Source organism: Macrotis lagotis, chromosome X (genome assembly GCF_037893015.1).
Source record: "Macrotis lagotis isolate mMagLag1 chromosome X, bilby.v1.9.chrom.fasta, whole genome shotgun sequence".
Classification (NCBI taxonomy): Eukaryota; Metazoa; Chordata; class Mammalia; order Peramelemorphia; family Peramelidae; genus Macrotis; species Macrotis lagotis.
Genome location: NC_133666.1, coordinates 72,661,450 through 72,685,345, shown reverse-complemented (window position 1 = coordinate 72,685,345; position 23,896 = coordinate 72,661,450). Strand labels below are relative to the sequence as shown.

Below are 23,896 nucleotides of genomic sequence, written 5' to 3'. Positions count from 1 at the left end.
GCAAAAATTCAGTGAAGATTTGTAAGAAATCTTGTAACTTTGGTCTTCCAAATTTTTCAAATGTTACCTCCACCACATTCATTTTAGAAACATATCTCTATTCTGCATCAGTTTATAGTGGGTATCTGAAAGTATATTTTAGTCATTTCTTTCTTTCATCAGAAATAGTATTCTTTAGTTCTTTTAGTTTTTACACAAGAGAGGGTTAACATTAGAAGTGATCTAGTCTCTTGGCAAGTTATAGAATGGAAGTAATGAGGTGGATCCCATTGCTTTGTGTTACTGACTGTATCTAATAGAACTCCATGTTTAATTGAGGGGAATAGCTCACATTCACAATTTTCATTTACTTTGTGAAAATCATTTCCTTATTTGTGTGGCCTGTAAATTAATTTCAGAAATGTTCAGTGCTGAAAATAACATCTTTTGTTTTTTTTGGCAAAATATTGGTTTGGAGCTACATCTTACATTTGCACATGCAGGAAAATTGAAGCTTCTTGATTGTCACATTTTGTAATCATAAAAAAACTGAATATTCTTTGATCACAGTGATTGTCTTTCTTTTCATCTTTGCTTCTCCAGAATATAGCACAATGGTTTTTATATAGTAACAATGATTGGTTCAGGTACAATGACCTGGGTTCAGGTTTTGCTATTATACATATACTGCCTATGTTTCCCAGGGAAAAATCATAACCTTTCTAAGAAGATACCTACAGGGGCGGCTAGGTGGCATAGTGGATAAAGCACCGGCCTGGAGTCAGGAGTACCTGGGTACCTCTTTGGAGAGGATGGTTTGTTTTTTAATCAATCAAATAGAAGAAACCATTGGAGAAAACTATATTGGTAGGATCATATATGACAAAGGGTTTTTCACAAGGAAAGGTTGTCTGTTTGAAATGAAAAGAATGATAATATTTGAAATATACATAGAGATAAAAGTTTATTCCATGATTTACAAGGAACTGATACATACTTCTAAGAGTAGAGAGGGTAGAGGTTGAGAGGAAGCAATCTCCTAGGTAGGAGGAAAACCAGGAGAGCAGCATCATGAAAATCTAGAGAATAGAGTATTCAGGGTATGAGAGTGATTGACAGTATTGAAAACTGAAAAGAGCTCAAGAAGGATGAGTATAGAGAAAAGGCCATTAAGAGATGATTGGTGACTAGGGAAAGAGCATTAGCCAGACTATAGAGTGTTAAGAAGAGAGTAAGAGAGGCAGTGAGATAGAATGCCAGCCCTGGAGTCAGAAGGATCTGAGTTCAAATCTGACCTCAGATACTTAATAATTACCTAGCTGTGTGATCTTGGGCAAGTCACTTAACTCATTGCTTTGCAAACACACAGACACACAGACACACACAAGAAGAGAGTAAAAGGAAGTTGAGTCACCAACTGTAGGTGGTTTTCTGAAGTTTAGTCCTGAAAGGGATGAGAGATATGTGATAATGTGGGAATGGACAGATCAAGTGAAAATTTTTTAAGGATGGGGAGTCATGGGCAAGTTCATATGCAGCCAGGAGGCAAGCAGTAGATAGGAAGAGACTGGAGATCAGTGACAGAGTAGAGATGATAGATGGGGAATCTGCTAGAGAAGATAGAGCTGAGAGGGTGAAGGAAAGGGAGAGCTATAGGACACTTGAGTAGGGATGAAATAGTTTGGAATACTCATAGTACTGAGTGGGATAGTGAATTTATTAATTAGAGAAATGCAACGAGTGCCTTGTTGGAGTGATGGGCCAGGTGAGGTTATGTAACAGTTTTGTAGTGGACTCATTCTGCATGGTTTTGTGATTTATTCCAGCTTTGCTCAGTAACAAATAAATAGGAGTGGGAGTTTAGGATGGTGGGAATGATGGAAAGCTCCGGCTTGGTAGGGCAAGATTAGCAATAAGGGGAAAGGAGGATAATAATCTAGAGTTGGACTGCTGAACTGGGAAGGGGAAAGTGGAGACAGTATAGGGGTCACCTCCGAGGAAAGAAAGAGCTGGAGAGATTGGAGGTCAGGATGAAGCAAAAGAAGAGGGTTAACAGGGGTGGGGTGGAGTGAAAGATGGAATGACAAAAGAGTAATATCAGAAGAAGGAAGTAGAATACTTGTTGGTAGGCCCTGGCCAAATTAAGGGTTTGCTCATTTCCTATGGAGCTGCCTAAGGTGGAGGGAAAGCTTGTGGGGCAGGACTAAGGAAAAGTTGGGGGACGATCACTCTGTCATGTCCTCTGCTATGAAGGCAGGAGTTGGGGAGAAACGGTTGTAAAGCAGCCACTGGCCTCGGGAGGGTGTGCAGGACGGCACCCCCACCGTTCTAAATCTGGGGCAGGACCTCTGGGGTCCCTGCCAGGGCTAGATCTAAGGCCCTAGGGAAACAAAGGGTGCAAGAGCAAGTGCCATCCGGGGAGGGGCGGAACAAGAGCTGGAGACGCCCAGCCCGCTCCAAGCTGCCTGTTCGGACTTGACACAAAATGTCGCCCAAGTTTCAAGCCATACTACTGTGACAGGAGGGGAGGATTAGGATAGGGGCGCGGTGCGCGTGCGTCCCCGCCTCGCGGCACTTCCGGTGACGCCGCCGACGTCGCCCGGAAAGCTTCGTTGTTAGTAGCTCATTGGCGCGCTAGGCTTGAGGAACGCCTGCGCATTGAGTAGGCTGGAGGCAGAGCTGCCAGGGCATGACGTCACGTCCGCGCCGCTGAAAAGCTGTGGCCATGAAGTCCGTCTTCGTTACTGTGGGTACCACCAGCTTCGACGAGCTCGTAACCTGTGTGTCTTCCAAGGCTGCCCTCCAGGTGAGCCAAGTCGCTTCGTCAGTGCGTTAGTCGGAATTTTGCCCACCCTTCCCTCTTTTGAATGACAGCTCACACTGCGCCTGCGTTGCGCCTGCGCTGCGCCTGCGCTGCACCTGCCGCGCTGCACCTGCCGCGCTGTACCTGCGCACACCCCTCCATAAGGGGCCTCCGCGGACCCGTAAAGTGCAAAGGAGCCTCCCTTCTCTGCGCCTGCGCACACCTTTCTGCATAGACTCTCCCCCCCCCCCCCCCCCCCCAGCCTCCCGCACTTGCTCCTGGGCAAACTACCTCCCCCATCCCCACTATATGCAGACTTCTCCTTCACTCATGCCCCTTTCGGCCAGTGGGTTTTAAGACACCATCGAGGTCAGATTCCTCATTTGACACAGGGAGAGGCACTTAACGTCACTATGGAACCTTAGAAACCAGCTCCCCCCCCCCTTTTACAGAGGGGGGAAACTGAGGCCCCGAAGTGGAGAATGATTTACAGTCCCTGGATGTTATTGTCTAATGCCACCCCCCCTGTATATGACAGATAACGAGAACGTGAGCCCCAGACAGGAATAGCTTGCCCCAGATTGTATCCAAAGTTGTCTGACTCTGGGGCATCAGACTCTTTGACATCATCACATCCAAACTGACTTGTCAGACGTGTGAACTGAGGCATAAAGAAACGGACTAAGCATCACACTTGGTCTGTACTGCCATCAGCCTCCTTAGAAGCCTTTGAGTCAAAGCTTACATTAGATGATATTTGGAGGCCACTGTGAGTACCAGAGCATTTGTAACCTGTATTCTCCAATCCCAGATCCAATAACCTGGGTTTAAAAGTGAAGTGTTTTGTTCTTTTCAATCATTATTACTAATGAATCAGAGAACTGATAATAGAACTTTCTCAGAAAAAGAAAACATTTGATGTAAGTGGTGGCTAAGCCAAAACTGAACCCCCAGTTACTATTCTGACTTTGTTGAAGTTAGCTCCATTGTCCCTTTTCCTTCAGGAACTGGTGGCTTCATCAGAATTACATGAATAATTGAATTACAAAGCATTTTACTGGACTCAGCCCGGATATGTGGGCTTCACCAGAGTAGTGGAAAGTACCTTTGCTAGTTGCTACATATTCATTCCTGCCTGAATCTCCATTTTCCCCTCTATAATATGAGAGAGTTGGACTAGATAACAATATGGGACCTTTGAATTGGAAATTCAGTGAGATCAACCACAGAGATTGTTGCTACTCCAAATCTGCCAGTGTTGTACAGTGGTTGGAGAGACGACCTCGAATCCAGGATGACCTGGGTTCAAGTTTTGCTATTATACATATACTGCCTATGTTTCCCAGGGAAAAATCATAACCTTTCTAAGAAGATACCTACAGGGGCGGCTAGGTGGCGTAGTGGATAAAGCACCGGCCCTGGAGTCAGCAGTACCTGGGTTCAAATCTGGTCTCAGACACTTAATAATTACCTAGCTGTGTGGCCTTGGGCAAGTCAATTAACCCAGTTTGCCTTGCAAAAAAACCAGAAAAAAGAAGATACCTACAAAGCCACAGGTTTAATCCCAGTCCCTATCCTCTCAAATGCCACAGAGCACAGGACCTGCAGTTCAAATCCAGCTGAGGTCATTTATTAGCTGGGCAACTCATTTCAACTTTATTCCGCTCACATCACTCATCTACACAATGGGGATAATAATAAAAAGCAGCTACTAAGTGATATCAAATTTTCAGCTATTTGGTGATGATGATAATGATGTTCCCAGGAGCATATTTCAAAGGATGCTTTGTTGATTTTTTCTTTTATTTTTAGCTATTCAAGAGCCTTGGTTATCGAAAACTCGTTCTCCAGATTGGAAGAGGTAGAGAGGTACCAGAGGCCTTCATTTCGAGAACTTTTTCTTTGCATGTTTACAATTACAAGGATTCTTTGAAAGAAGATATTAAGAGATCAGATCTTATCATTAGTCATGCAGGTATGACCTTTTGAATTAAGAATCACAGTGTGCATATTGAGACTGTGAATACTCCTTATTTCATGAATTTAGGCTTGTGGTAAATAGCAGTAATATAAACAGGGAATCAACAAACTGACAAAAATCTGTGAGAATGGTTTTCATATTTGTACCTCTATAGAAGACAAATGAGTTAGGACCCCAGTTCCCTGTGTTATTTTCCACACATGGAAGTAAAAGCACAAAAAGAATGCCATATTTCCAGTATCACATGGCAAAATGGTAAAATGTCTGTGTGTAAGGAAAATAAATAAATAGGACCTGATATCTGTTACCTTAATAAAAGCTTTTAAGTTTAAGTGAAAATGAAGCTTTTCAAACATAACACAAAGTTTGAAAAAGACACTTTGAAATCAATTTTATTGTTAATGGAATTCAGTCAGCATAAAAATTCTCAAAGTTTATCTAGCCAACTGGCTCTGGAATTAGAAATGCTTGTGTTTAGGGATGCATCTGACATTTTACTAGCTATGCTGTCATAGATATGTCACTCAGTGTCTTATTGCAACAATCAGTTTTGAAATATTTTGCTAATCTGCATACTGGTGAGGGTTTTCCACACCAGGAGCTCCACAGGTTTCTTATATCAAGAAGAAAAGTAAATTACTGCCTTCTGTTTCTGCCTCCCCCCCAGGGAAATGAGTGTAAAGTATTCTGAAAATAGTCCTTTGTGCAAAGTTGTAAATACGACACGGGATAGGGTGGGAGAAAGGGGTTTGTTCTTTCCTTACTTGTCTTTTTTGCAGCTTATTGATGGGGGAAATGTATTGTGAATGGAGATTGCTACCAGAAGTCAGGGATTTCTTTACAAAGAAATGATGACCTATGTAACCCACCTCTTGACAGAGGTGATGGATTCAAGATGTAGAATAAGACATATGTTTTTGGACCTGGACAATATAGGACTTGTCTTCCTTAACTATGCATATTTATTACAAGACTTTTTTTTTCTTTGGTTTTCATGGGAGTGAGGTGAGAAGGAGTGAGGATAAATACTTTTAAATTAAAAAAATAAAAGAATTTTTTTAAAAGAGAGAAAATATATGAAGAACTCTTTCCAAGCCCCTCATGCCCCTGTCCAGAATGATTTCTAAAGTATGTAAGTTTCACATTTGTCCAATGGACTTATTCCTCTTCTCAAATCCGCATCTCATGCTGCAAGTCACAGTATTTTGGAGAGTACCTCTGTCCAAAAAAGTGGACAAATGGAGGGGCATCCCTAGATGTCCAGGTGGATCCCCCAGACTCTGGCTCCTTGTGCGTCCCCTCTCCTCTGTCTTCTTTTTTTTTTTAGATTTTTCAAGGCAATGGGGTTATGTGGCTTGCCCAAGGCCACACAGCTAGGTAATTATTACATGTCTGAGGCCGGGTTTGAACTCAGTTCCTCCTGACTCCAAGGCCAGTGCTCTATCCACTGCACCACCTAGCCACCCCCTCCATCTTCTTAAAAGGATAAAGGTAGACCTGCTTGACTTGACCACTGTTGGACCAAAGAAAGAACCAATCCCCAGAGAGATACTAATGACATTTTTCATCTTTCTTTATTTTTTCCCCCATCTAGAGAAGATGAATGTATAGGAATACTAGTCAGCTAAATTACTCAACATTGGTTGTTGTTTTTTCCAGTCTTTTGCTGCAAGACTAGGTGGAGAAGAAGCTGAACAAGCGACACTGTTTGGTAAATGGATTTCTCTTTCTAGGTGCAGGGAGCTGCTTAGAGGCCCTGGAAGAAGGGAAGCCCTTGGTGGTGGTCGTAAATGACAAACTGATGGACAATCACCAGGTAGAGCTAGCCAGACAGCTGCACAAAGAAGGGTATCTTTTCTACTGCACATGCAGGTAGGTGGCAGGTTGGCATTAGATTTTGAAGGCCTGTGGTCATGTGGATGCCCACCACTGCCCCCAGCCCAAAACTACTTTATGCTATTGACACAGTTCAAACCACTGATGGTGGTTGTAAGGAGCCAATGAGAGGCTGTTTGTAAAGTGCTGATACAATTGCTGATGCTGCAGAATTCCTAGCTATATTTATTATAACTGAGACTGGGCATATGTCTCTGGGAATTGGGAGACATGTGGCCATTTGGACATGTTGGATTGGATTTTTAGGAGGAATTTTTGCCCTCTGGAAGCCCACTGGTGCCTCTGAAGAAGTGATAATATTTTCCATTACAACAGGTGTGTTAGAATTTGGGAATGGCTCCATGATCACAGCAGGGCCACTTATTTAAATTGCTTAGTGAGAAGGAAAGTAAAGACAGTAACTGTCACTTATGTAGTGTTTGGAGGTTGGTCAAGGATTTGTGTGGCTTGGCTCATGTGACCCTCATGACAACCTGGGGAGCTAAGTGCTCCATTTTACAGATGGGGACAACTGAGGCTTGACCAGAGCCACCCAGCTAGTCAGTGTCTGAAGCTAACTGTGGACCAGGCCTTCCTGATGCCTGCTCCCCTCCTTCATGATGGAGGCCTAAACAAAGCCTTAGTTCCAGGGTTTCCTGATTTTCTTTCCCTACTGGATGTTAGCTGATTTCCTGAGGACCAGATCTGTGATCACTCTTCATGTGTTTAAATATTCATTCACTTTTGGTTTTTATTTTATTTTTGATACACATCACTCCTGAAAGTGTCTAGTGATTTTGAAAGACTAAAGATATTTGTACAAAGCAATTTTTAACCATGATTCCAGGGGCTCCCCACCTCCAGACACAGCAGTAATGGTCTCAGGCTGCAGATTGGGAGGGACAGCCAATGAAGCAATTTGTTTTGCTTAACTATGAATCTTGTTTACAAACTTCATTTTGTTTTGTTTTCTTGTTTTCAGTTCTGGGGGCATGATGGGAGGCAGGAGGCAAGAAACAGACTTGACAACTGAGAAAAATTTAATTGTTAAAAGTGTGTATGGCATAATATTTATTCTGATCTCAACAGTTGTAGGGCCAGTAGTTCTGTTTTTGTGTGTCCCCTCTTGATAGCCCAAGATTACACTCCCTCCTGGCTTGGAAGAGGGTCTTCAGGAGCAGTGGTACACCCCATTGGCAGGCCTATTCTCAAAGTCCTTCTTCCTTGGTAGTTGAAGTATGATCAATGGCAGTAAATTCAAATCTCCTGATTTTAGGAGATTTCATGAAACCTTTAAGATGATAATTGTCTTAACTTGCTCATTTCATCGGTGCAACAATCAGGCACAATTTGGGGTATCTACGATGGAGAATACCCTCTGTATCCAAAGAAAGAACTGTGGAGTTTAAACAAAGACCAAAGACTGTTACCTTTAATTTTAAAAAGTTATCTCATTATATAATTTTGCTATCTCTCATATTTTATTTTTCCTTAAGGATAAAATTTCTCTCTCATCACATTCAATCATTCAATTTAGATCAATGTATACCATGGAAAAACGATAAAGATTATCAGACTGCCCTCCATGGGAGGGGAAGCAAGATTGGTGAGAAAATTTTAAAATTCAAAAAACAATAATAAAAAAGATAATTGTCTTAAGAAAAAGTCAACTAGAGACATCACCAACTCAGAATGGGGAGTCACTTGGTTGGAAGCTATTTAGACTCCTCTCTTTCCTTTTTCTGGACTTCCAAATAAATAAGCTAATTTTGGGGAATAGGGAGCGGAGAAGGGCAGAAATGCAGAGAGTCTGAAGGAGAGTTTACTGCTCCAGTTGGCAGGGGGCAATGCCCTCAGGCTCTTACTTGTCGACAGATTTAAAATCCAATCTCTTGCAGAGACCATTGGTCCTCATTGATGGAGTGGGCCAGGAGACAGGGTGACTGCCAGACTGAGTGAAGCCAGGCCTGGAAGTGCCATAAAACAGAGGAGGAGGCAGGAGGCAAGCCTGGCAGATCACTTGGTTGGTTAATCCTTGCACAGGAATGGAGTGTGCTTCATAGATTAAGGGCGAACCCAGACTGACATGATTCTATAAGAGGAAATTAACTGTCACCTTGCTAATTGATTTATGCAAATCCATTTTGGCTTATGGGAAATTCAGCTGCTTTGGGGCTTGATTCTTTGTCATCCAAATGCTAGCCCAAGGCTTCCACCTCAGAGCATTAAAGAGCAAGCCATCAAGCCCTGTTTTGGAGATAGTGAACCAACTTTCCTGATTGACAGAAGACTATCTGCAGAATGAGTCCATCTTTCTGTCAGCCTGTACCGAGTTTCCCCAATCCTGTCCTCACCTTCTAGGTCATCTGCCTGAAATAAAAGCCAACAGGCCTTGATGGATTTTCTTGCCCAGAAGCTGATGTATTTTAGGCATGGACTGCAGGCATCTGTGTCTCTAGTAATGTATGTGCCTCAGCTACATTCCTCCAAGTGTTTGCTTGGTGGTGTTGCTTAGGACGATCCTAGAATATCATACTTGTGGCAATTGGAGTCCAGACATGGGAAGATTTTCTAAAAAGGGTTTTAGCCAAACATCACTACTGAACTTCAGTAAAACTCATGAAACTTGCTCAAAGGTTACCTAAAGTAATTCCTTTCCATGTCTGGACTGTCACACTTGGGTGTCACCCCTTGTCCCAGCCTCCATACTCACTTGGTCTCTTGGCTCCAATGACCTTTTCTGCTCAAGCAGTCCTAGTTTGGATGCAATTTCTTCTAGTCTGACTGTTTTCTTTTCAATTTGTATATTTGCAGAAAGGTCTTTATACTTGATTATGTTTGTCACCCTTACCCTCCCTTACCCTTTTCTGACGGTTGGCCACTGAAGATACTCCCAGTTGTTTATAGTTATGAATAAGATGTTACGATTTTGTTGTTACAGAGAGAATAGAATTTCTCAGGACGGAATGAAAGTGGGATCAGAATCTAAACCTATATTCAAATCTCAGAATAGGAATAAAACAAACGTAAAAAATACTGGCAAGGCACCATTGTTCAGCAGTTTTATCCCATGTGCCCTGATTCCTCATCTCTCACCCCTCCCCCATCATCCTATTTTCAAGCTGTCATTTAGTTTAGTTTTTTTTTTAGTTTTTTGCAAGGCAATGGGGTCAAATGGCTTGCCTAAGGCCACACAGCTTGTCATTTAGTTTTAATTACTTCCTTTCCAAGAATTTAACTCTTGACCATCTCAGCCTTCCTGCTGTTCCCAAGGGCAGTTTCAAAGTCATCTGAGCACACTGTCCTGTGATGGCATTGTCCAAGCCTCATCCTTAACCAAAACTCAGTGGAGGGAAATGATAAAGGATGTTTTGGATTGACATCAGGGGTATAGCGAAATCATAGTTTTGTCTCTGATATGAAGACAGGCCTTCCCTAGTGTGGGTTTCTGGTATTTGAAGGCAGAGACCCATAGTAAAAATCTGTATGTCGGTTTGAGCAAATGCAAGACTTTTACTGGTAGGTTAATATTGCCATGGAATGGACCTCCTGGAACCTAATGTGTTGCTCTTTCTTTCTGTTTTAGCACCCTTCTTGAGCTGTTAAAATCAATGGACTTATCATCATTGAAACATTTTGTTCCTGGCAAGCCAGAATTGTTCTCTGAATTTTTGGATAAAGTTGTGGGATTTACACAATGAATGTCAGTCTCTCAACCTTTTCGACCCACTCATTTGAAGAGCCATAGATGCACTTATTGAAAAGCCTTCCTAGATATTGCAGTGAGATCAAATCCTCTTTAGTGTATTTTCCCAAAATAATATGCCCATAATAAAATGTCTACATTTAATGGATACATCCAAAGGTTCCGGCTTGAACATTTGTATGTCCTTGCTCTGATTGTCTTAGCTAGTGCTAGCTTTTTCTTCAGTGTACCTCATTGGAAAGTTTGTGGTGACCAGACAGGTTGCATTGTGAAATCCCCATTGGAGATCTTTAAGGCCTTTTGGCTCTTGAGAAACAGCCTGTGGAGCTTGACAGTGGTGCTCCCAGAGATGTCCAAGGAAGAGAAATCCAAATAAATCCAAAAGGTCTACTTTTCTAGTTCCACCACCAGAAACAGTGGGTGAAAATCAGTGTTCATTGGCCAAACTTGATTCACTCCCTCACACCCGAGTCCCTTCTGCTTGTCATGTAAGCCTCTGCTCAACAATCGTCTTGGTTTGCCAATTCCACAATCCTTCATTAACTGCCAAGCATGTTGTGGGCACTGTTCTTGACTCTGGGAATACAAAGAGAACAAAGGCCCTAGGTCCTGCCCACAAAGGGCTAACCTTCTGCTGGGTGTGTGGAGTTGGGAAGTACAGTACCTCATGGCTAAGTAAGACAGAGTTTAATGTGGTCTCTGGGGCAAGCAGAGGGCTCTAGGAATGCCTGAGGAGGGAGGTCCCTCTTTGAGCTAGGGGAATGAGGGAAGGCACCAGGAGGTGTGAAACCTGAGCTGAGCCAAGCCTTGAAGGGAGAGAAGGAATCTGACAGGCAGGACTGTAGAGAGAGTGCATTCCAGGCATGGTATGTTGAGGAGCAAATGGAACAAGAGCAGATCAAATTGCCTGAAGCCCTGTGAGCCCTAGAAGGGTTTCAAAGATGAGAGCCCTCCATTTAGTACTGTAACTCTTGGCTGGAGCAGAGAGAAGACAAGGAGAAAGGTACTCTGCTAGGATTGAGTCCCCACACAGATGCTGGTGGGGAAGTCACTCCCAGTCATTTCTTCACTGAAATCCACTGTCCTTCCAGCTCTCCTAGAGACAGTGGAAACTGACCCTCCAGCCCTTTCTTCCAGATAGATTTATATATAGAGATGGGGAAACATGCTTGCCTAATCCCTACAAGCATGGGGGGCTTAGGGAGGGCTGGAATTCAGGCAAGACTCCATTTCTTACCCTTAGGGTGAGAATGATGCTCACTAGGAGATCAGATCATCCACATTTTCAAACATTTTCCTGGCAGCCTCTTACCTAGCTGATTGACATTCCTTTTTAGGGCCCATGGTGAGCTCCATTGGCCCAAGGGAGTTCTACATTGCTGGTAGAATTTGGTAAGGGCAACCAGATGGTGCAGGGCAGAGCACCAGCTCTCAAATTAGAAACACCTGAGTTCAAATCTTATCTCAGACAGTTACTAGCTATATGATCTTGGGTGAACCACTTAATCCTGACTGCCTCACATCCAGGGCCATCTCTAGTCATCCTGATTCCTATCTGGTCTCTGGACCCAAATGGCTCTGGAGGAGAAGTGAGGCTGTGGACTTGGCACAGAACCCCTTCCAATCCAATTCATGTACTTGCATTGCCATCACCTCCCTGATGTTGTGGTCCTCTTGGTGAATGAAGAACAACATTATTATTTTGTAGCTTTCAGTAGGAAACCAATCAGACAGAGGATGTGCCATTAGATCCATTTACCCTAAGTAAGAGCAGATGGTTCTGCAAACCTGCATGTGGTTTATACCATTGTTTCAGGAAGGGTGCTGTCCTGAAAGATGGAAAGAATCAGACTTTCTGGGTCCTCCATGGACCCTGGCATTTTCCACTGTCTGGAACTTGGGTGGGTTGTTCCAGTTGCCACAATATGATCCAGCAAATCCTAAAGTAAAGGGGAAAATTTTCATCTCAATGAAGTTTTAAGATTAATTCTGTTTTTGACTGTACCTATTATTTCATCCAGAGCACAAGGAACTCATCACCATCCAACTTAAATTATTGAAAGAAATGAACAAAAGATGAATTCTGGCACTGTCTATATAAAAGAATGCTATTGCCCTCAATGTTTTGAGGCTGGAGAGGGAGCGTAAGGATAGTCAAGATAGTTTTTGGTTTCAAAAAGATATATTGGAAGAGAAAGGACAATGAATGGAGGAAGAGATCTGCTTGGGCTGGATAGACCAATGATAACTATCAATAGAGAGAAGACTGAGCTGCTTAATTCATCTTTTCTTTATTTTTTGTCAAAGAAGATGACTTCCCTTACACTGGAAGAACAGAACAAAAATGACTAAGGTGAAGTTCCCAACTGGTATAAGTACAGAGTCAGCAGCAGAGTACTTTGCTGTCCTGAGTGAGTTCAAGTCACCAACTCTAGTGAACCAAATCCTGATGAAACTGGCAGATGTGATTGCTGGACTCCTGACAGATAACTGAAAGACACTGAGATCCAACTAGATTGTAGAAAGGTTAATATTTTACTCATTTTCTCAAAGAAAAGCAAATAATAGAATTTTTATAATATAATAGGACCAGTGACTTGGATTCCTGGGAGGATTCAAACACTGATCATTAAAGAGCTGCTTGGTAAATATCCAGTCCCTGAACCATTAATTACAAACAGCATTCTGAAGAGGATTCCTAAATTCTTTGATGAGGAACATTTCATGTCTATAGCTTTTGATAGAGAGGCATGGATTTAGATGATGATACAATTAGATTAATCATGGTTGGATAGCTGGGCTCAAAGAATACTTGTCCTCGGTTCAATGGCAATATAACAGGATGGCTCCAGGGTTACTCTAGGAATAGCTTTTACTTGATCCTTTGCTGTTTAACATTTTATCAGTAATAGGTAAAAATATTGATGATCTACTTACCACATTGGCAGATGACACCAAGCTTCGAGGGGCAGGAACAGTGTTTTGAATATTACTAGTTGATATTCATTAGGACTAAATGTAAAGTCTTACACTTAGTTACTCAAAAAAAAATCAACTTCATAAGTATAAGATGGGGAAAGTAGGGCTCCGAAAAAGATACAGGGGTTTTAGTAGCCTGCATGCTCAATGCAAACCAGCAGTGTGGTTTAAAAGCCAAAAAAACCAACTATCACTATAAATTTTTATGTGCCGGTCACTGTGCTAAGAGCTGGAGATACAAAGGAAGATTAAACAGTCCCTGCCCTCAAGGAACTTCCAATCTAATGGGTGAGAAGTGATGTACACAAAATAAAGGTTTATAAATACAGGAAAGGTGGATGGTTAATATGGTAATATTTTTTGCATGACTTCACATGTATAATCAATATCAAATTGCTTGCATTCAAGGAAGGGGAGATGGGAAGGTTGGAGAGAATTTGAATCTCAAAATTTTAAGAATAAAGTGTTAAAATATTTTACATGTAATTGGAAAATATTTAATGAAATAAATAAAAATATATTTAAAAATACTTGGATTCAGGAGATGGAGTGTCTTGTGTGAGTAATAGCAAGGTGCCCAGTGATAATGGATTATTGAGTACTTGAAGGGTAGTAATAACTAAGACTAGAAAAGTTGGAAGCAACATTACAAGCCAAATATAGGACTTTATAGTTGATCCTTGGAGTGAGAGGGAGTCACTGGATTTTATTAAATAAGGGATTGGTATGGTGGCACCTGTGCTTTAGGAAGATCTGTCTGAGAGCCGAGTGAAGTTTGAACTAGAGTGAAGAGAGACCCACAGACCAACCCAAAGATTATTGTGGCAGCTCAGGTCTGGTGATTGGGACTGGCAAGTAAGGTATCAATTGTGTCAGAGGAAGGAACAGTAAAGAGGAATTATGAGGTGGAATTGACAAGACTTGGGAGGGGAGAGGTGCAGCTAGGTATGGCCACAGTGGACAAAGTGCTAGACCTGGTGTCAGGACCAGAGTTCAAATCTAGTCTCAGACACCAACTGGATGGCCCTTGACAAGTCCCTTAACCCCAGTTGCCTCAAAGAAAAAAAAAGACAAAACTTGGCAGCAGATTGAATGTGTATGTGGAGATGGGGTTGGATATAGAGTGAAAAGTCAATATTGACACCTTGGTTGTGAGTTGGGAGAATGGTACCCTAAATAGTAATATAAAATCTAGGAAAAGGTGAGGCTTGAGGAGAAAGATAATAAGTCAATTTGGGATATGTTGAGTTTAAGATGTCTGCAGGTTGAGTTTGAGGTGTCTAAGAAGCAGCTGGAGGTATGAGAGTGAATGTTATCAGAGGTTACAACTGGATAAATAGATCTGATAATCACCTGCAGAGAGATGATAGTTGATTCCATAGGAGCTGAGGAGATTATCAAGTGAAATAATATTAAAAAGAGAAGAGAAGATTCTATCCAGGACAGAATTTTATGGGCTACCCTTAGTTAACAAGCATGACCTGACTAAAGATCCAACAAAGGACCCTGACGAGGAATCAGCTCAGTGGTAACAGAGTAAGCAGTGTGACAAGAAAGTGTCCTAGTATCCTAGAGAAAATTGAATATCAAGGAGAAGAGGGGACTTGACAGTGGGGGAAGGGTGAAAAGAAGTCAAGAAGAATGAGGATTGAGAAGAGGCCATTGCATCTGTCATCTTTGGAGAGCCATTTTGATGGGATGAAGAGGTAGGAAATCAGACTGCAGAGAGCAGAGAAGAGAGGAAGAAGACAGAAAGTGGAAGACTGTAGGTGGCCTTCTCAAAAGAAAGGAAAGATATGGGCTACTCCTGAGGATAATTGGAGAGAGTGAGGATGGGGGAGACATGAGCATGTTTTTTGGTAGATTCAGATGATCCTTTTAGGATTGCTCACCTGAAGATACTGAGACATAAGGCATTGGATTTCCCCAGGAGGTTCACTAGGGAACGAATGACAGAACGAGGACTCTGTATACAGCACAACAATCTTTTTTTTTTAGGTTTTTTTTGCAAGGCAAATGGGGTTATGTGGCTTGCCCAAGGCCACGCAGCTAGGTAATTATTAAGTGTCTGAGACCAGATTTGAACCCAGGTACTCCTGACTCCAAGGCCAGTGCTTTATGCACTATGCCACCTAGCCACCCCCAATTTTTTTTCTTATAAAGATTTTATTTTGAGTTTTACAATTTTTCTCCTGATTTTACTTCCCTTCCCCCACTCCCACAGAAGGTAATTTGTCAGTCTCTACATTGTTTCCATGGTATACACTGATCCAAATTGAGTGTGATGAGAGAGAAATCATATCCTTAAGGAAGAAACATAAAGTATAAGAGAGAGCAAGATCAGACAATAAGATATCAGGTTTTTTTCTAAATTTAAGGGAATAGTCCTTGGTCTTTGTTCAAACTCCACAGTTCTTTCTCTGGATCCAGATGGTATTGTCCATTGTAGAGAGCCCCAAATTATCCCTGATTGTTGCACTGATGGAATGAGGAAGTCCATCAAGGTTGATCATCACCCCCAGGTTGCTGTTAGGGTGTACAGTGTTCTTCTGATTCTGCTCATCTCACTCAGCATTAGTTCATGCAAATCCCTCCAGGCTTCCCTGAATTCCCATCCCTCCTGGTTTCTAATAGAACAATAGTGTTCCATGACATACATAGACTACAGTTTGCTAAGCCATTCCCCAATTGAAGGACATTTACTTGATTTGCAATTCTTTGTCACCACAAACAGGGCTGCTATGAACATTTTTTGTACAAGTGATGTTTGTACCCTTTTTCATCATCTCTTCAGGGTATAGACCCAGTAATGGAATTGCTGTATCAAAGGGTATGCACATTTTTGTTGCCCTATGGGTGTAGCTCAAAATTTCTCTCCAGAAAGGTTGGATGAGTTCACAGCTCCATCAACAATGTAATAGTGTCCCAGATTTCCCACAACCCTTCCAACATTGATGATTGTCCTTTCTGGTCATATTGGCCAGTCTGAGAGGTGTGAGGTGGTACCTCAGAGAATCTTTAATTTGCATTTCCATAATAAGTAATGATTTAGAGCAATTTTTCATGTGACTATGGATTGCTTTGATTTCCTCATCTGTAAATTGCCTTTGCATATCCTTTGACCATTTGTCAACTGGAGATTGGCTTTTTTAAAAAAAAGATTTGACTCAGTTCTCTGTATATTTTAGAAATAAGTCCTTTGTCAGAAACATTAGTTGTAAAGATTGTTTCCTAGTTTACTGCATTTCTTTTTATCTTGGCTACAATGGTTTTGTCTGTGCAAAAGCTTTTTAATTTAATGTAATTGAAATCATCTAGTTTATTTTTAATGACATTCTCCATCTCTTCCTTAGTCATAAACTGCTTCCCTTTCCATAGATATGACAGGTAAACTATTTCTTGATCTTCTAGTTTGCGTATAGTATTGTTTTTTATGTCTAAATCCTGTATCCATTTGGATCTTATCTTGATATAGGGTGTGAGGTGTTGGTGTAATTTAAGTTTCTTGCATATTTACTTCCAATTTTCCCAGGAGTTTTTATCCCAATATTTGTACACTTTGGGTTTATCAAACAGCAGATTACTATAATTGTTTCCTGCTATTGCACCTAGTCTATTCCACTGATCCACCACTCTATTTCTTAGCCAATACCAGATAATTTTGATGGCTGATGCTTTATAATATAATTTTATATCTGGTAAGGCTAAGCCCCCTTCTTTTGCACTTTTTTCATTAAATCCCTGGAAATTCTTGACTTTTTAGTTCTCCATATGAATTTGTTTACAACCTTTTCTAACTCATTAAAGCAATTTTTTGGAATTTTGATTGGTAGGGCAATAACCAGGTAGTTTAGCTTTGGTAGAATTGTCATTTTTATTATAGTAGCTCTACCTATCCATGAGCAGTTGATGTTTTCCCAGTTATTTAAATATGATTTAATTTGTGTGAGAAGTGTTTTATAATTGTTTTCAAAAAGTTTCTGAGTCTGCCTTGGTATTTTATAGTGTCTGAGGTTACTTTGAATGGGGTTTCTCTTTCTAGCTCTTCCTGATGTATCTTGCTAGTCATATATGGAAAAGTTGAGGATTTATGAGAGTTTCTTTTATATCCTGTAAGTTTGCTAAAATTGCTAATTGTTTCCAGTAGTTTTTGGATGATTTCTTGGGATTCTCTAGGTATATCATCATGTTATCTGCAAAGAGTGAGACCTTTGTCTCTTCCTTCCCAGTTCTAATTCCTTCAATTTCTTTTTCTTCTCTAATTGCTGAAGCTAACATTTCTTTTTGTTTATTTAAATGGTTTTAATTAAGATATCTTAACAAAATGGCTAAATCATGTACAATCCTGACTGTGGCTCCACAATATTTGAATTGAATTGTTTCTTCCTGGCTACTTGTAATATTTTCTCTTTCACTTGGAAGTTCTGGAATTTGGTTATAATATTCCTGGGAGTCAATTTTATGGAATTTTTTTCAGGAGGTAAACAGTAGATTCCCTCTGAGTCTAGGATATAAGGGCAATTTTCCTGTAGAAATTTTTTTAAAAATGAAGTCAAAGGGGCAGCTAGGTGGTGCAGTGGATAAAGCACCAACCCTGGAGTCAGGAGTACCTGGGTTCAAATCCACTCTCAGACACTTAACAATTACCTAGCTGTGTGGCCTTAGGCAAGCCACTTAACCCCGTTTCCCGTGCAAAAACCTAAAAAAAAAATGAAGTCAAGGATTTTTTCCTGCTCATGACTTTCAGGTAGCCCATTAATTTTTAAATTGTCTCTTCTGGATCTGTTTTCCAGGTCAGTTGTTTTTCAATGAGATTTTTCACATTTTCTTCTAGTTTTTAATTCTTTAGGTTTTGTTGTATTGTTTCTTAATTCCTCACAAAGTCATCAGTTTCCCTTAGCTCCATTCTACAAATGAAGGAGTTGTTTTCTTCAGAGAGCTTATCTCCAGGGGCAGCTAGGTGGTAGGGGCAGCTAGGTGGCATAGTGGATAAAGCACTGGCCCTGGAGTCAGGAGTACCTGGGTTCAAATCTGGTCTCAGACACTTAATAATTACCTAGCTGTGTGGCCTTGGGCAAGCCACTTAACCCCATTTGCCTTGCAAAAAAAAAAAACTAACAAAAAAAAACCTAACAGAGAACTTATCTCCTTTTCCATTTGGCCAATTCTGCTTTTTGAGGTATTCTTTCCTTATTTATCTTTTTGGATTGCTTTTTCCATTTGCCCTAAACTGATTTTTAATGTGATTTTCTTTGGTAATTTTTTGTATTTCCTGGATCAAGTTGCTGACTTGGTTATCATGATTTTTCTGCATCACTCTGATTTCTTTTCCCAGTTTTTCCTCTGCCTCCCTTATTTGATTTTCAAAATCTTTTCTGAGCTCTTCCATAGCCTGAAACCAATTCCTATTTTTCTTGGAGGCTTTGGATACAGAAGCTTTGGCTTTGTCATCTTCTGAGTGATCCTCCTTGGGACCAAAGTAATTGTCTATGGTCAGGTTCTTTTTTCCTGTTTACTCATTTATCCAGCCTATTCCCTGGTTTTGAGATGTTTCCTGAGTTTTTAATGATATGGAACATGCCCACAAGGACCTCAATTCCTTCAGTGTGCTATGAGAGTCTCTGACTGCTGTGCTGCCTGCACTCTGGTCTGTGGATGACCACAAGCACTCCCTTCTGCCCTGGAGCTGTGAGGAACATCCCTGCTCTATGGCAAAAGGAGGCTCTAGAGGGTGACCAGGGTCTGAATGTGGACATATAGAGGCTGTGCTGAGGGCCTCACTGGCCTGGGCTCTGTGCTCACTTTGGCTGAGTTTCCCCTGGTCTTCCAAGTTGTGGTTGGTGATTCCTGGATGGGGAAGTCTGGATACCACTTCCACCTGCCACTGGCCAGCTCCCCCAGGGACCTAAGCACCCCCAGGCTATTCCTGGAAGGTTGCAGCTCATTTGCTCTGGCCCAAGGTGATTCCAGCTATGCTGCCACCCCCTCCAACCCAGTGGAACAGAGCCTTCCCACGGATCTTCCAGGTTACCTTGGACTGGAAAATTGCCTTACTGGGTCTTTCTGTGGGTTCTTCCTCTCAAATTTTAGTTAGAGTCATAATTTTAAGGCCTTTGGAGTTTCTTGGCTGAGCCTCTGGGAAATACTGCCTTCACCCTGATTCCACCCCCACCAAACAACCTTTGCTTTTTAAGGAGCTGACATTCTTGGGGGTGTGGAGGGTGAACAAACCTACAGAAAAACAACATAAATCTGAAGAAAATGCAAAATAGGAAAAGCCTTGTTCAGGATCTGATACTTGGGAGAGAGGGGCCTGAAGCTAACATTTCTAATACGATATTGAATAATAGAGTGGTGAAAATGGGCATTCTTGTTTCACTCCTGACCTTATTGGGAATGCCTCTAGCCTCTCCCCATTGAATACAATGCTTGTTGATGGTTTCAGATAGATACTGCTTATTATTCTAAGGAACAGTCCATTTATTCCTACACTCTCTAGTGTTTTTAGTAGGAATAGGTGCTGTATTTTCCAAAAGCTTTTTCAGCATCTATTGATGTGATCATATAATTTCTGACACGTTTGTTGTTGATATAATTGATTATACTAACAGTTTTCCTAATATTGAACCAACCCTGCATTCCTGGGATTAATCCTACTTGGTCAAAATATATTATCCTAGTGATAACTTGTAATCGTTTCAGTACAACAATCTTGAAACCTATTTACCTATTACAGTAGCACCTCCATATGGATCATTAATTCATTCTGGAACTCTGGATGAGTGACGGAACTAATGAGTAGGGAACATTTTTTTTCCTATAAGAAATAATGTAATTGGAAATAATTCATGAGAGTTCCCCAGAACTTTCACATTTTCCTGGGCTAATATTAAGTAATGAGGTTGTTTTGTAATACAAAACCTTAATAATAAATAGACATGGATAAAAAAGCAATTAATTACATAAAAATAAAATGAAATAAAATTTAACTTCATTTTACCTATACTGAGGTATAATGGGTTGTTGTTAGTCTTTTGCTTTCAAAGAGGACCATTACATCAGGGAGGGGGTGCCTTGACAAGGACATGAATTGGATTGGTGTGAGGAGGGGCTATGCTAAGTCATCAGCCTTACCTTCTCTTCCAGAGCCATCTGAGTCCAGTGGATAGTTATAGATCAGGTGGACTGGAAATGGCTCTGGATGCAGTGGGAGACCTTGGCCTATTAAAGCTAAGGTTTTTTCCCAAGTCACAGTTTGACTGAGGCAAAGCACATTCAGTGAATAAGGCTAGAGATGAAGTAATGAGGCCAAGAATGGCCACTTTTGATTAATCAAAAAGAAAAATTGAACTGGAAGGGTGAGACTCCAAGGGCTTCTTGGTGATTAAGGCATGTTAATATGAAATGAAACAAAGAATAGTCTTTTTCAAGTAAAAATATCAATCTGGGAGGGAAGGCCCTCAAAGTCTCTGGTCAAAATAAAAACATTTGCTATATGCATTCACTCTGAACCAATCAAGGTCCAAACAATGAGCAAGTGGGCATGGTCTAGGGTTCTACACTGTTCTTGAACTACTTGGTGGTTGACCAAAGTTTCTTTGTGAGAGAGGACCACCCAGTAGAGAGTAAGTGGCAAGTAAGGAAGTATTTTTCCCTCTTCACAATGGGACAAGTAATGGTTTCACGAGTTATGGAGTCAACAAGTATCTAGGCCCCACTGTATTTACTTTAGAATTTATTTTTTCTTTATCTATGGGATCCCTTTTGATCTTGGACTATTGGATCATTCTACTCTGGAAGAAATTTCACACTTACCTTTTTTCTTCAGTAATACTGCTTTGTATAAATGCCTTTTATTGGAACTCAGTGAGTTTGGAAGTGCAAATATTGTTACTCCCAATTTATAGATGGGGAAATTGAGGTACAGTGAGGTGATACTTTGAAAGATAGATTGAGGTGGAGCCAAGATGGTGGCAGGAGAAGAATCTCTCCTAGGTGCTTTCTCAAAAATATTTCAAAAATCTTAAAATTATGACTCTCTCTAAATTTTCAAGAGACAGAACTCACAGAAAGATCCAGTGAGGAAATTCTACAGCCAAAGGTAACCTGGAACATAGTGGAAAAACTGTGTTCCATGGGGCTAGATGGGTGACCCTACCAAAGTGAAGAAACTTCACCCTCCCAGGAATAGCTCCAAGGTGCCTAGGAGTTGTGGCTCCCAGACCTGCACCCCAGGGAGCACAAAGCACAACTTGGACGATCAGCAGGGAGACCTCTGCCAGAGAGAGTGCAAAGCCCAGGCCCTTGGTCACAGCACTCGGTATGGTCGCTGTACTCGTTGTGGTCATGGCACTCAGCTATGGCACTTAGTGCAGCTACAGCATCCCAGATCCATGAAATAGAAGCAGACTCATGGAGCCGGAAAGCAGGAGCCTCTAGGGAGCTGTACCCTGAGTGCTCAGCCCACCGAAGGTAAGGGAGTGGAGGGAGACTTCTGAGGTCTGTCCTCTGTCCCTGGATCAGGACTCAGATCTTTGACCACATTCAGATCCTGACGCAGTCTAGGCCTCCCATCGAACAGGGACCTCCCCCCCCCAACCCCATGGTAGAGGGGTGAGCTTGTGGTCATTCACAGACCATAAGAGCAGTCAGAGCCTCACACACTGAGGTCCTTGTGGGGGTATCCCAATAAAATTCAAAAGCTCAGGAAGCACCCAAAAACCAGGCACAGACTGGGGAAATGAGTAAACAAAAAAAAGGAACCTGACCATTGACAAATACTTTGTATATGATCCCAAGGAGGATGAAATATTCAATCTGAAGATGAGGAAGTACAAACTTCTGCATCTAAAGACTCCAAGAAAAATGGAAGTTGGGCTCAGGCTATGACAGAGCTCAAAAAAGATTTTGAAAATCAAGTAAGGGAGATAGAAGAAAAATTGGGAAAAGAAATGAGAGAGATGCAGGAAAAACATGAAAAAGAAGTCAGCAGCTTAGTCAAGAATATCCAAAAAATGCTGAAGAAAATAACATGTTAAAAACCAGCATAGGTCAAATGGATAAAACAATTCAAAAAGTTATTGAGAAGAATGCTTTAAAAAGCAGAATTGGCCAGATGAAAAAGAAGATAAGAAAGCTCTTTGAGGAAAACAAATCCTTCAGATGTAGAATGGAGATAAAGGAAGCTGATTACTTTGCAAGAAATCAAGAAACAATAGTTCAACAGCAAAGGAATGAAAAATTAGAAGAAAATGTGAAACATCACATTGAGAAAAACAACTGATCTGGAAAACAGATTCAGGAAAGATAATTTAAAAATTACTGGGATACCTGAAAGTCATGATCAGGAAAGCAGCTTTGACCTCATTTTTAAAGAATTCCTACAGGAAAATTGCCCTGATATTCTAGAAGCAGAAGGCAAAATAGAAATTGAGAGAATCCACCAATCTCCCCCAGAAAGAGATCCCCCCAAAAAGCAACCCCTAGGAATATTATAGCCAAGTTCCTGAACTCCAAAGTCAAAGAGAAAATATTACAAGCAGCTAGAAGAATACAATTCAAATATCATGTAGCTGCAGTCAGGATCACACAGGACTTAGCAGCAACTACATTAAGGGCTCATAGGGCTTAGAATATAATATTCTGGAAGGCAAAATAGCATGGAATACAACTAAGAATCAACTACCCAGCAAAACTGAACATCTTCTTCCAGGGGAAAAGATGGACTTTCAATGAAACAGGGGAATTTCAAATGTTCCTGCTGGAATGGCCAGAGCTGAACAGAATGTTTGACCTTCAAGTACAGGACTCAGGTGAAGCATAGAGAGTGGAGGAGAAGGATATATTATGAGAGACTTAATGCTTATAAACTACATGTATTTTTGCATAGAAAAAATGATACTGATAATCTTCATATGAACCTTCTCATTTAATAGAACATGTAGAAGGAGCTTTTATAGATGAAGCACAGGAGAGAGCTGAATTTGAAGATATAATATATTGTAAAAATGGAGTCAATGGCTAAAAGGGAAATGTAATAGGAGTAAGAGAAAGGAGAGGTGGAATAGGTTAAGATATTTCATACAAAATACCTGAGTTCAAAGCTGGCCTCAGACACTTAATAATTACCTAGCTGTGTGGCCTTGGGCAAGCCACTTAACCCCATTGCCTTGCAAAAATCTAGAAAAAAGATATTTTATATAAAAGATATTTATTTTTTGCAGTGAGCTTTTGCAATTATATGGAAGGGGGGAAGGCGAGGGGGAATGAGGGAACCTTCATTCTCATCAGAAAGGACTGAGAGAGGAAACAGCATACACACTCAATAAGGATATAGAGTAAGAAGGACAAAAGGGGGATGGGGGAAGGGGGATGTGGGTGATAGAGGAGAGGGTAGATCATAGGAGAGAATTGTCAGACATAACACATTTTCTCTTTTATTTTTTTTTAATTTTCTAATTTTTTATTCTCATTTCGTACAAATGTTTTTTTACATTAATAAAATATAATTGTTTACAAGTAAACAAAATACCCCTCCCCCCATGAATATAGATAGACTTGCTTGGGCAAAAAA

The 23,896-nt window shown here is 41.0% G+C and overlaps 1 protein-coding gene across 2 annotated transcripts; it reads left to right on the top strand.

Moving 5' to 3' along the window:
- The first annotated feature begins 2,651 nt into the window (after positions 1-2,651).
- On the top strand, positions 2,652-23,567 carry LOC141502615 (UDP-N-acetylglucosamine transferase subunit ALG13-like). Of its 2 annotated transcripts, XM_074207426.1 has the most exons (4): positions 2,652-2,785; positions 4,595-4,757; positions 6,497-6,635; positions 10,225-23,567. In XM_074207426.1, the coding sequence occupies exons 1-4, from the start codon at positions 2,705-2,707 to the stop codon at positions 10,337-10,339; spliced, it is 498 nt and encodes a 165-aa protein (XP_074063527.1). In that variant the 5' UTR covers positions 2,652-2,704; the 3' UTR covers positions 10,340-23,567. The 2 variants fall into 2 exon arrangements, with proteins under 2 accessions (XP_074063527.1, XP_074063528.1); XM_074207427.1 differs by lacking the exon at positions 4,595-4,757 and having other exon boundaries at positions 2,711-2,785.
- Positions 23,568-23,896: the final 329 nt, after the last annotated feature.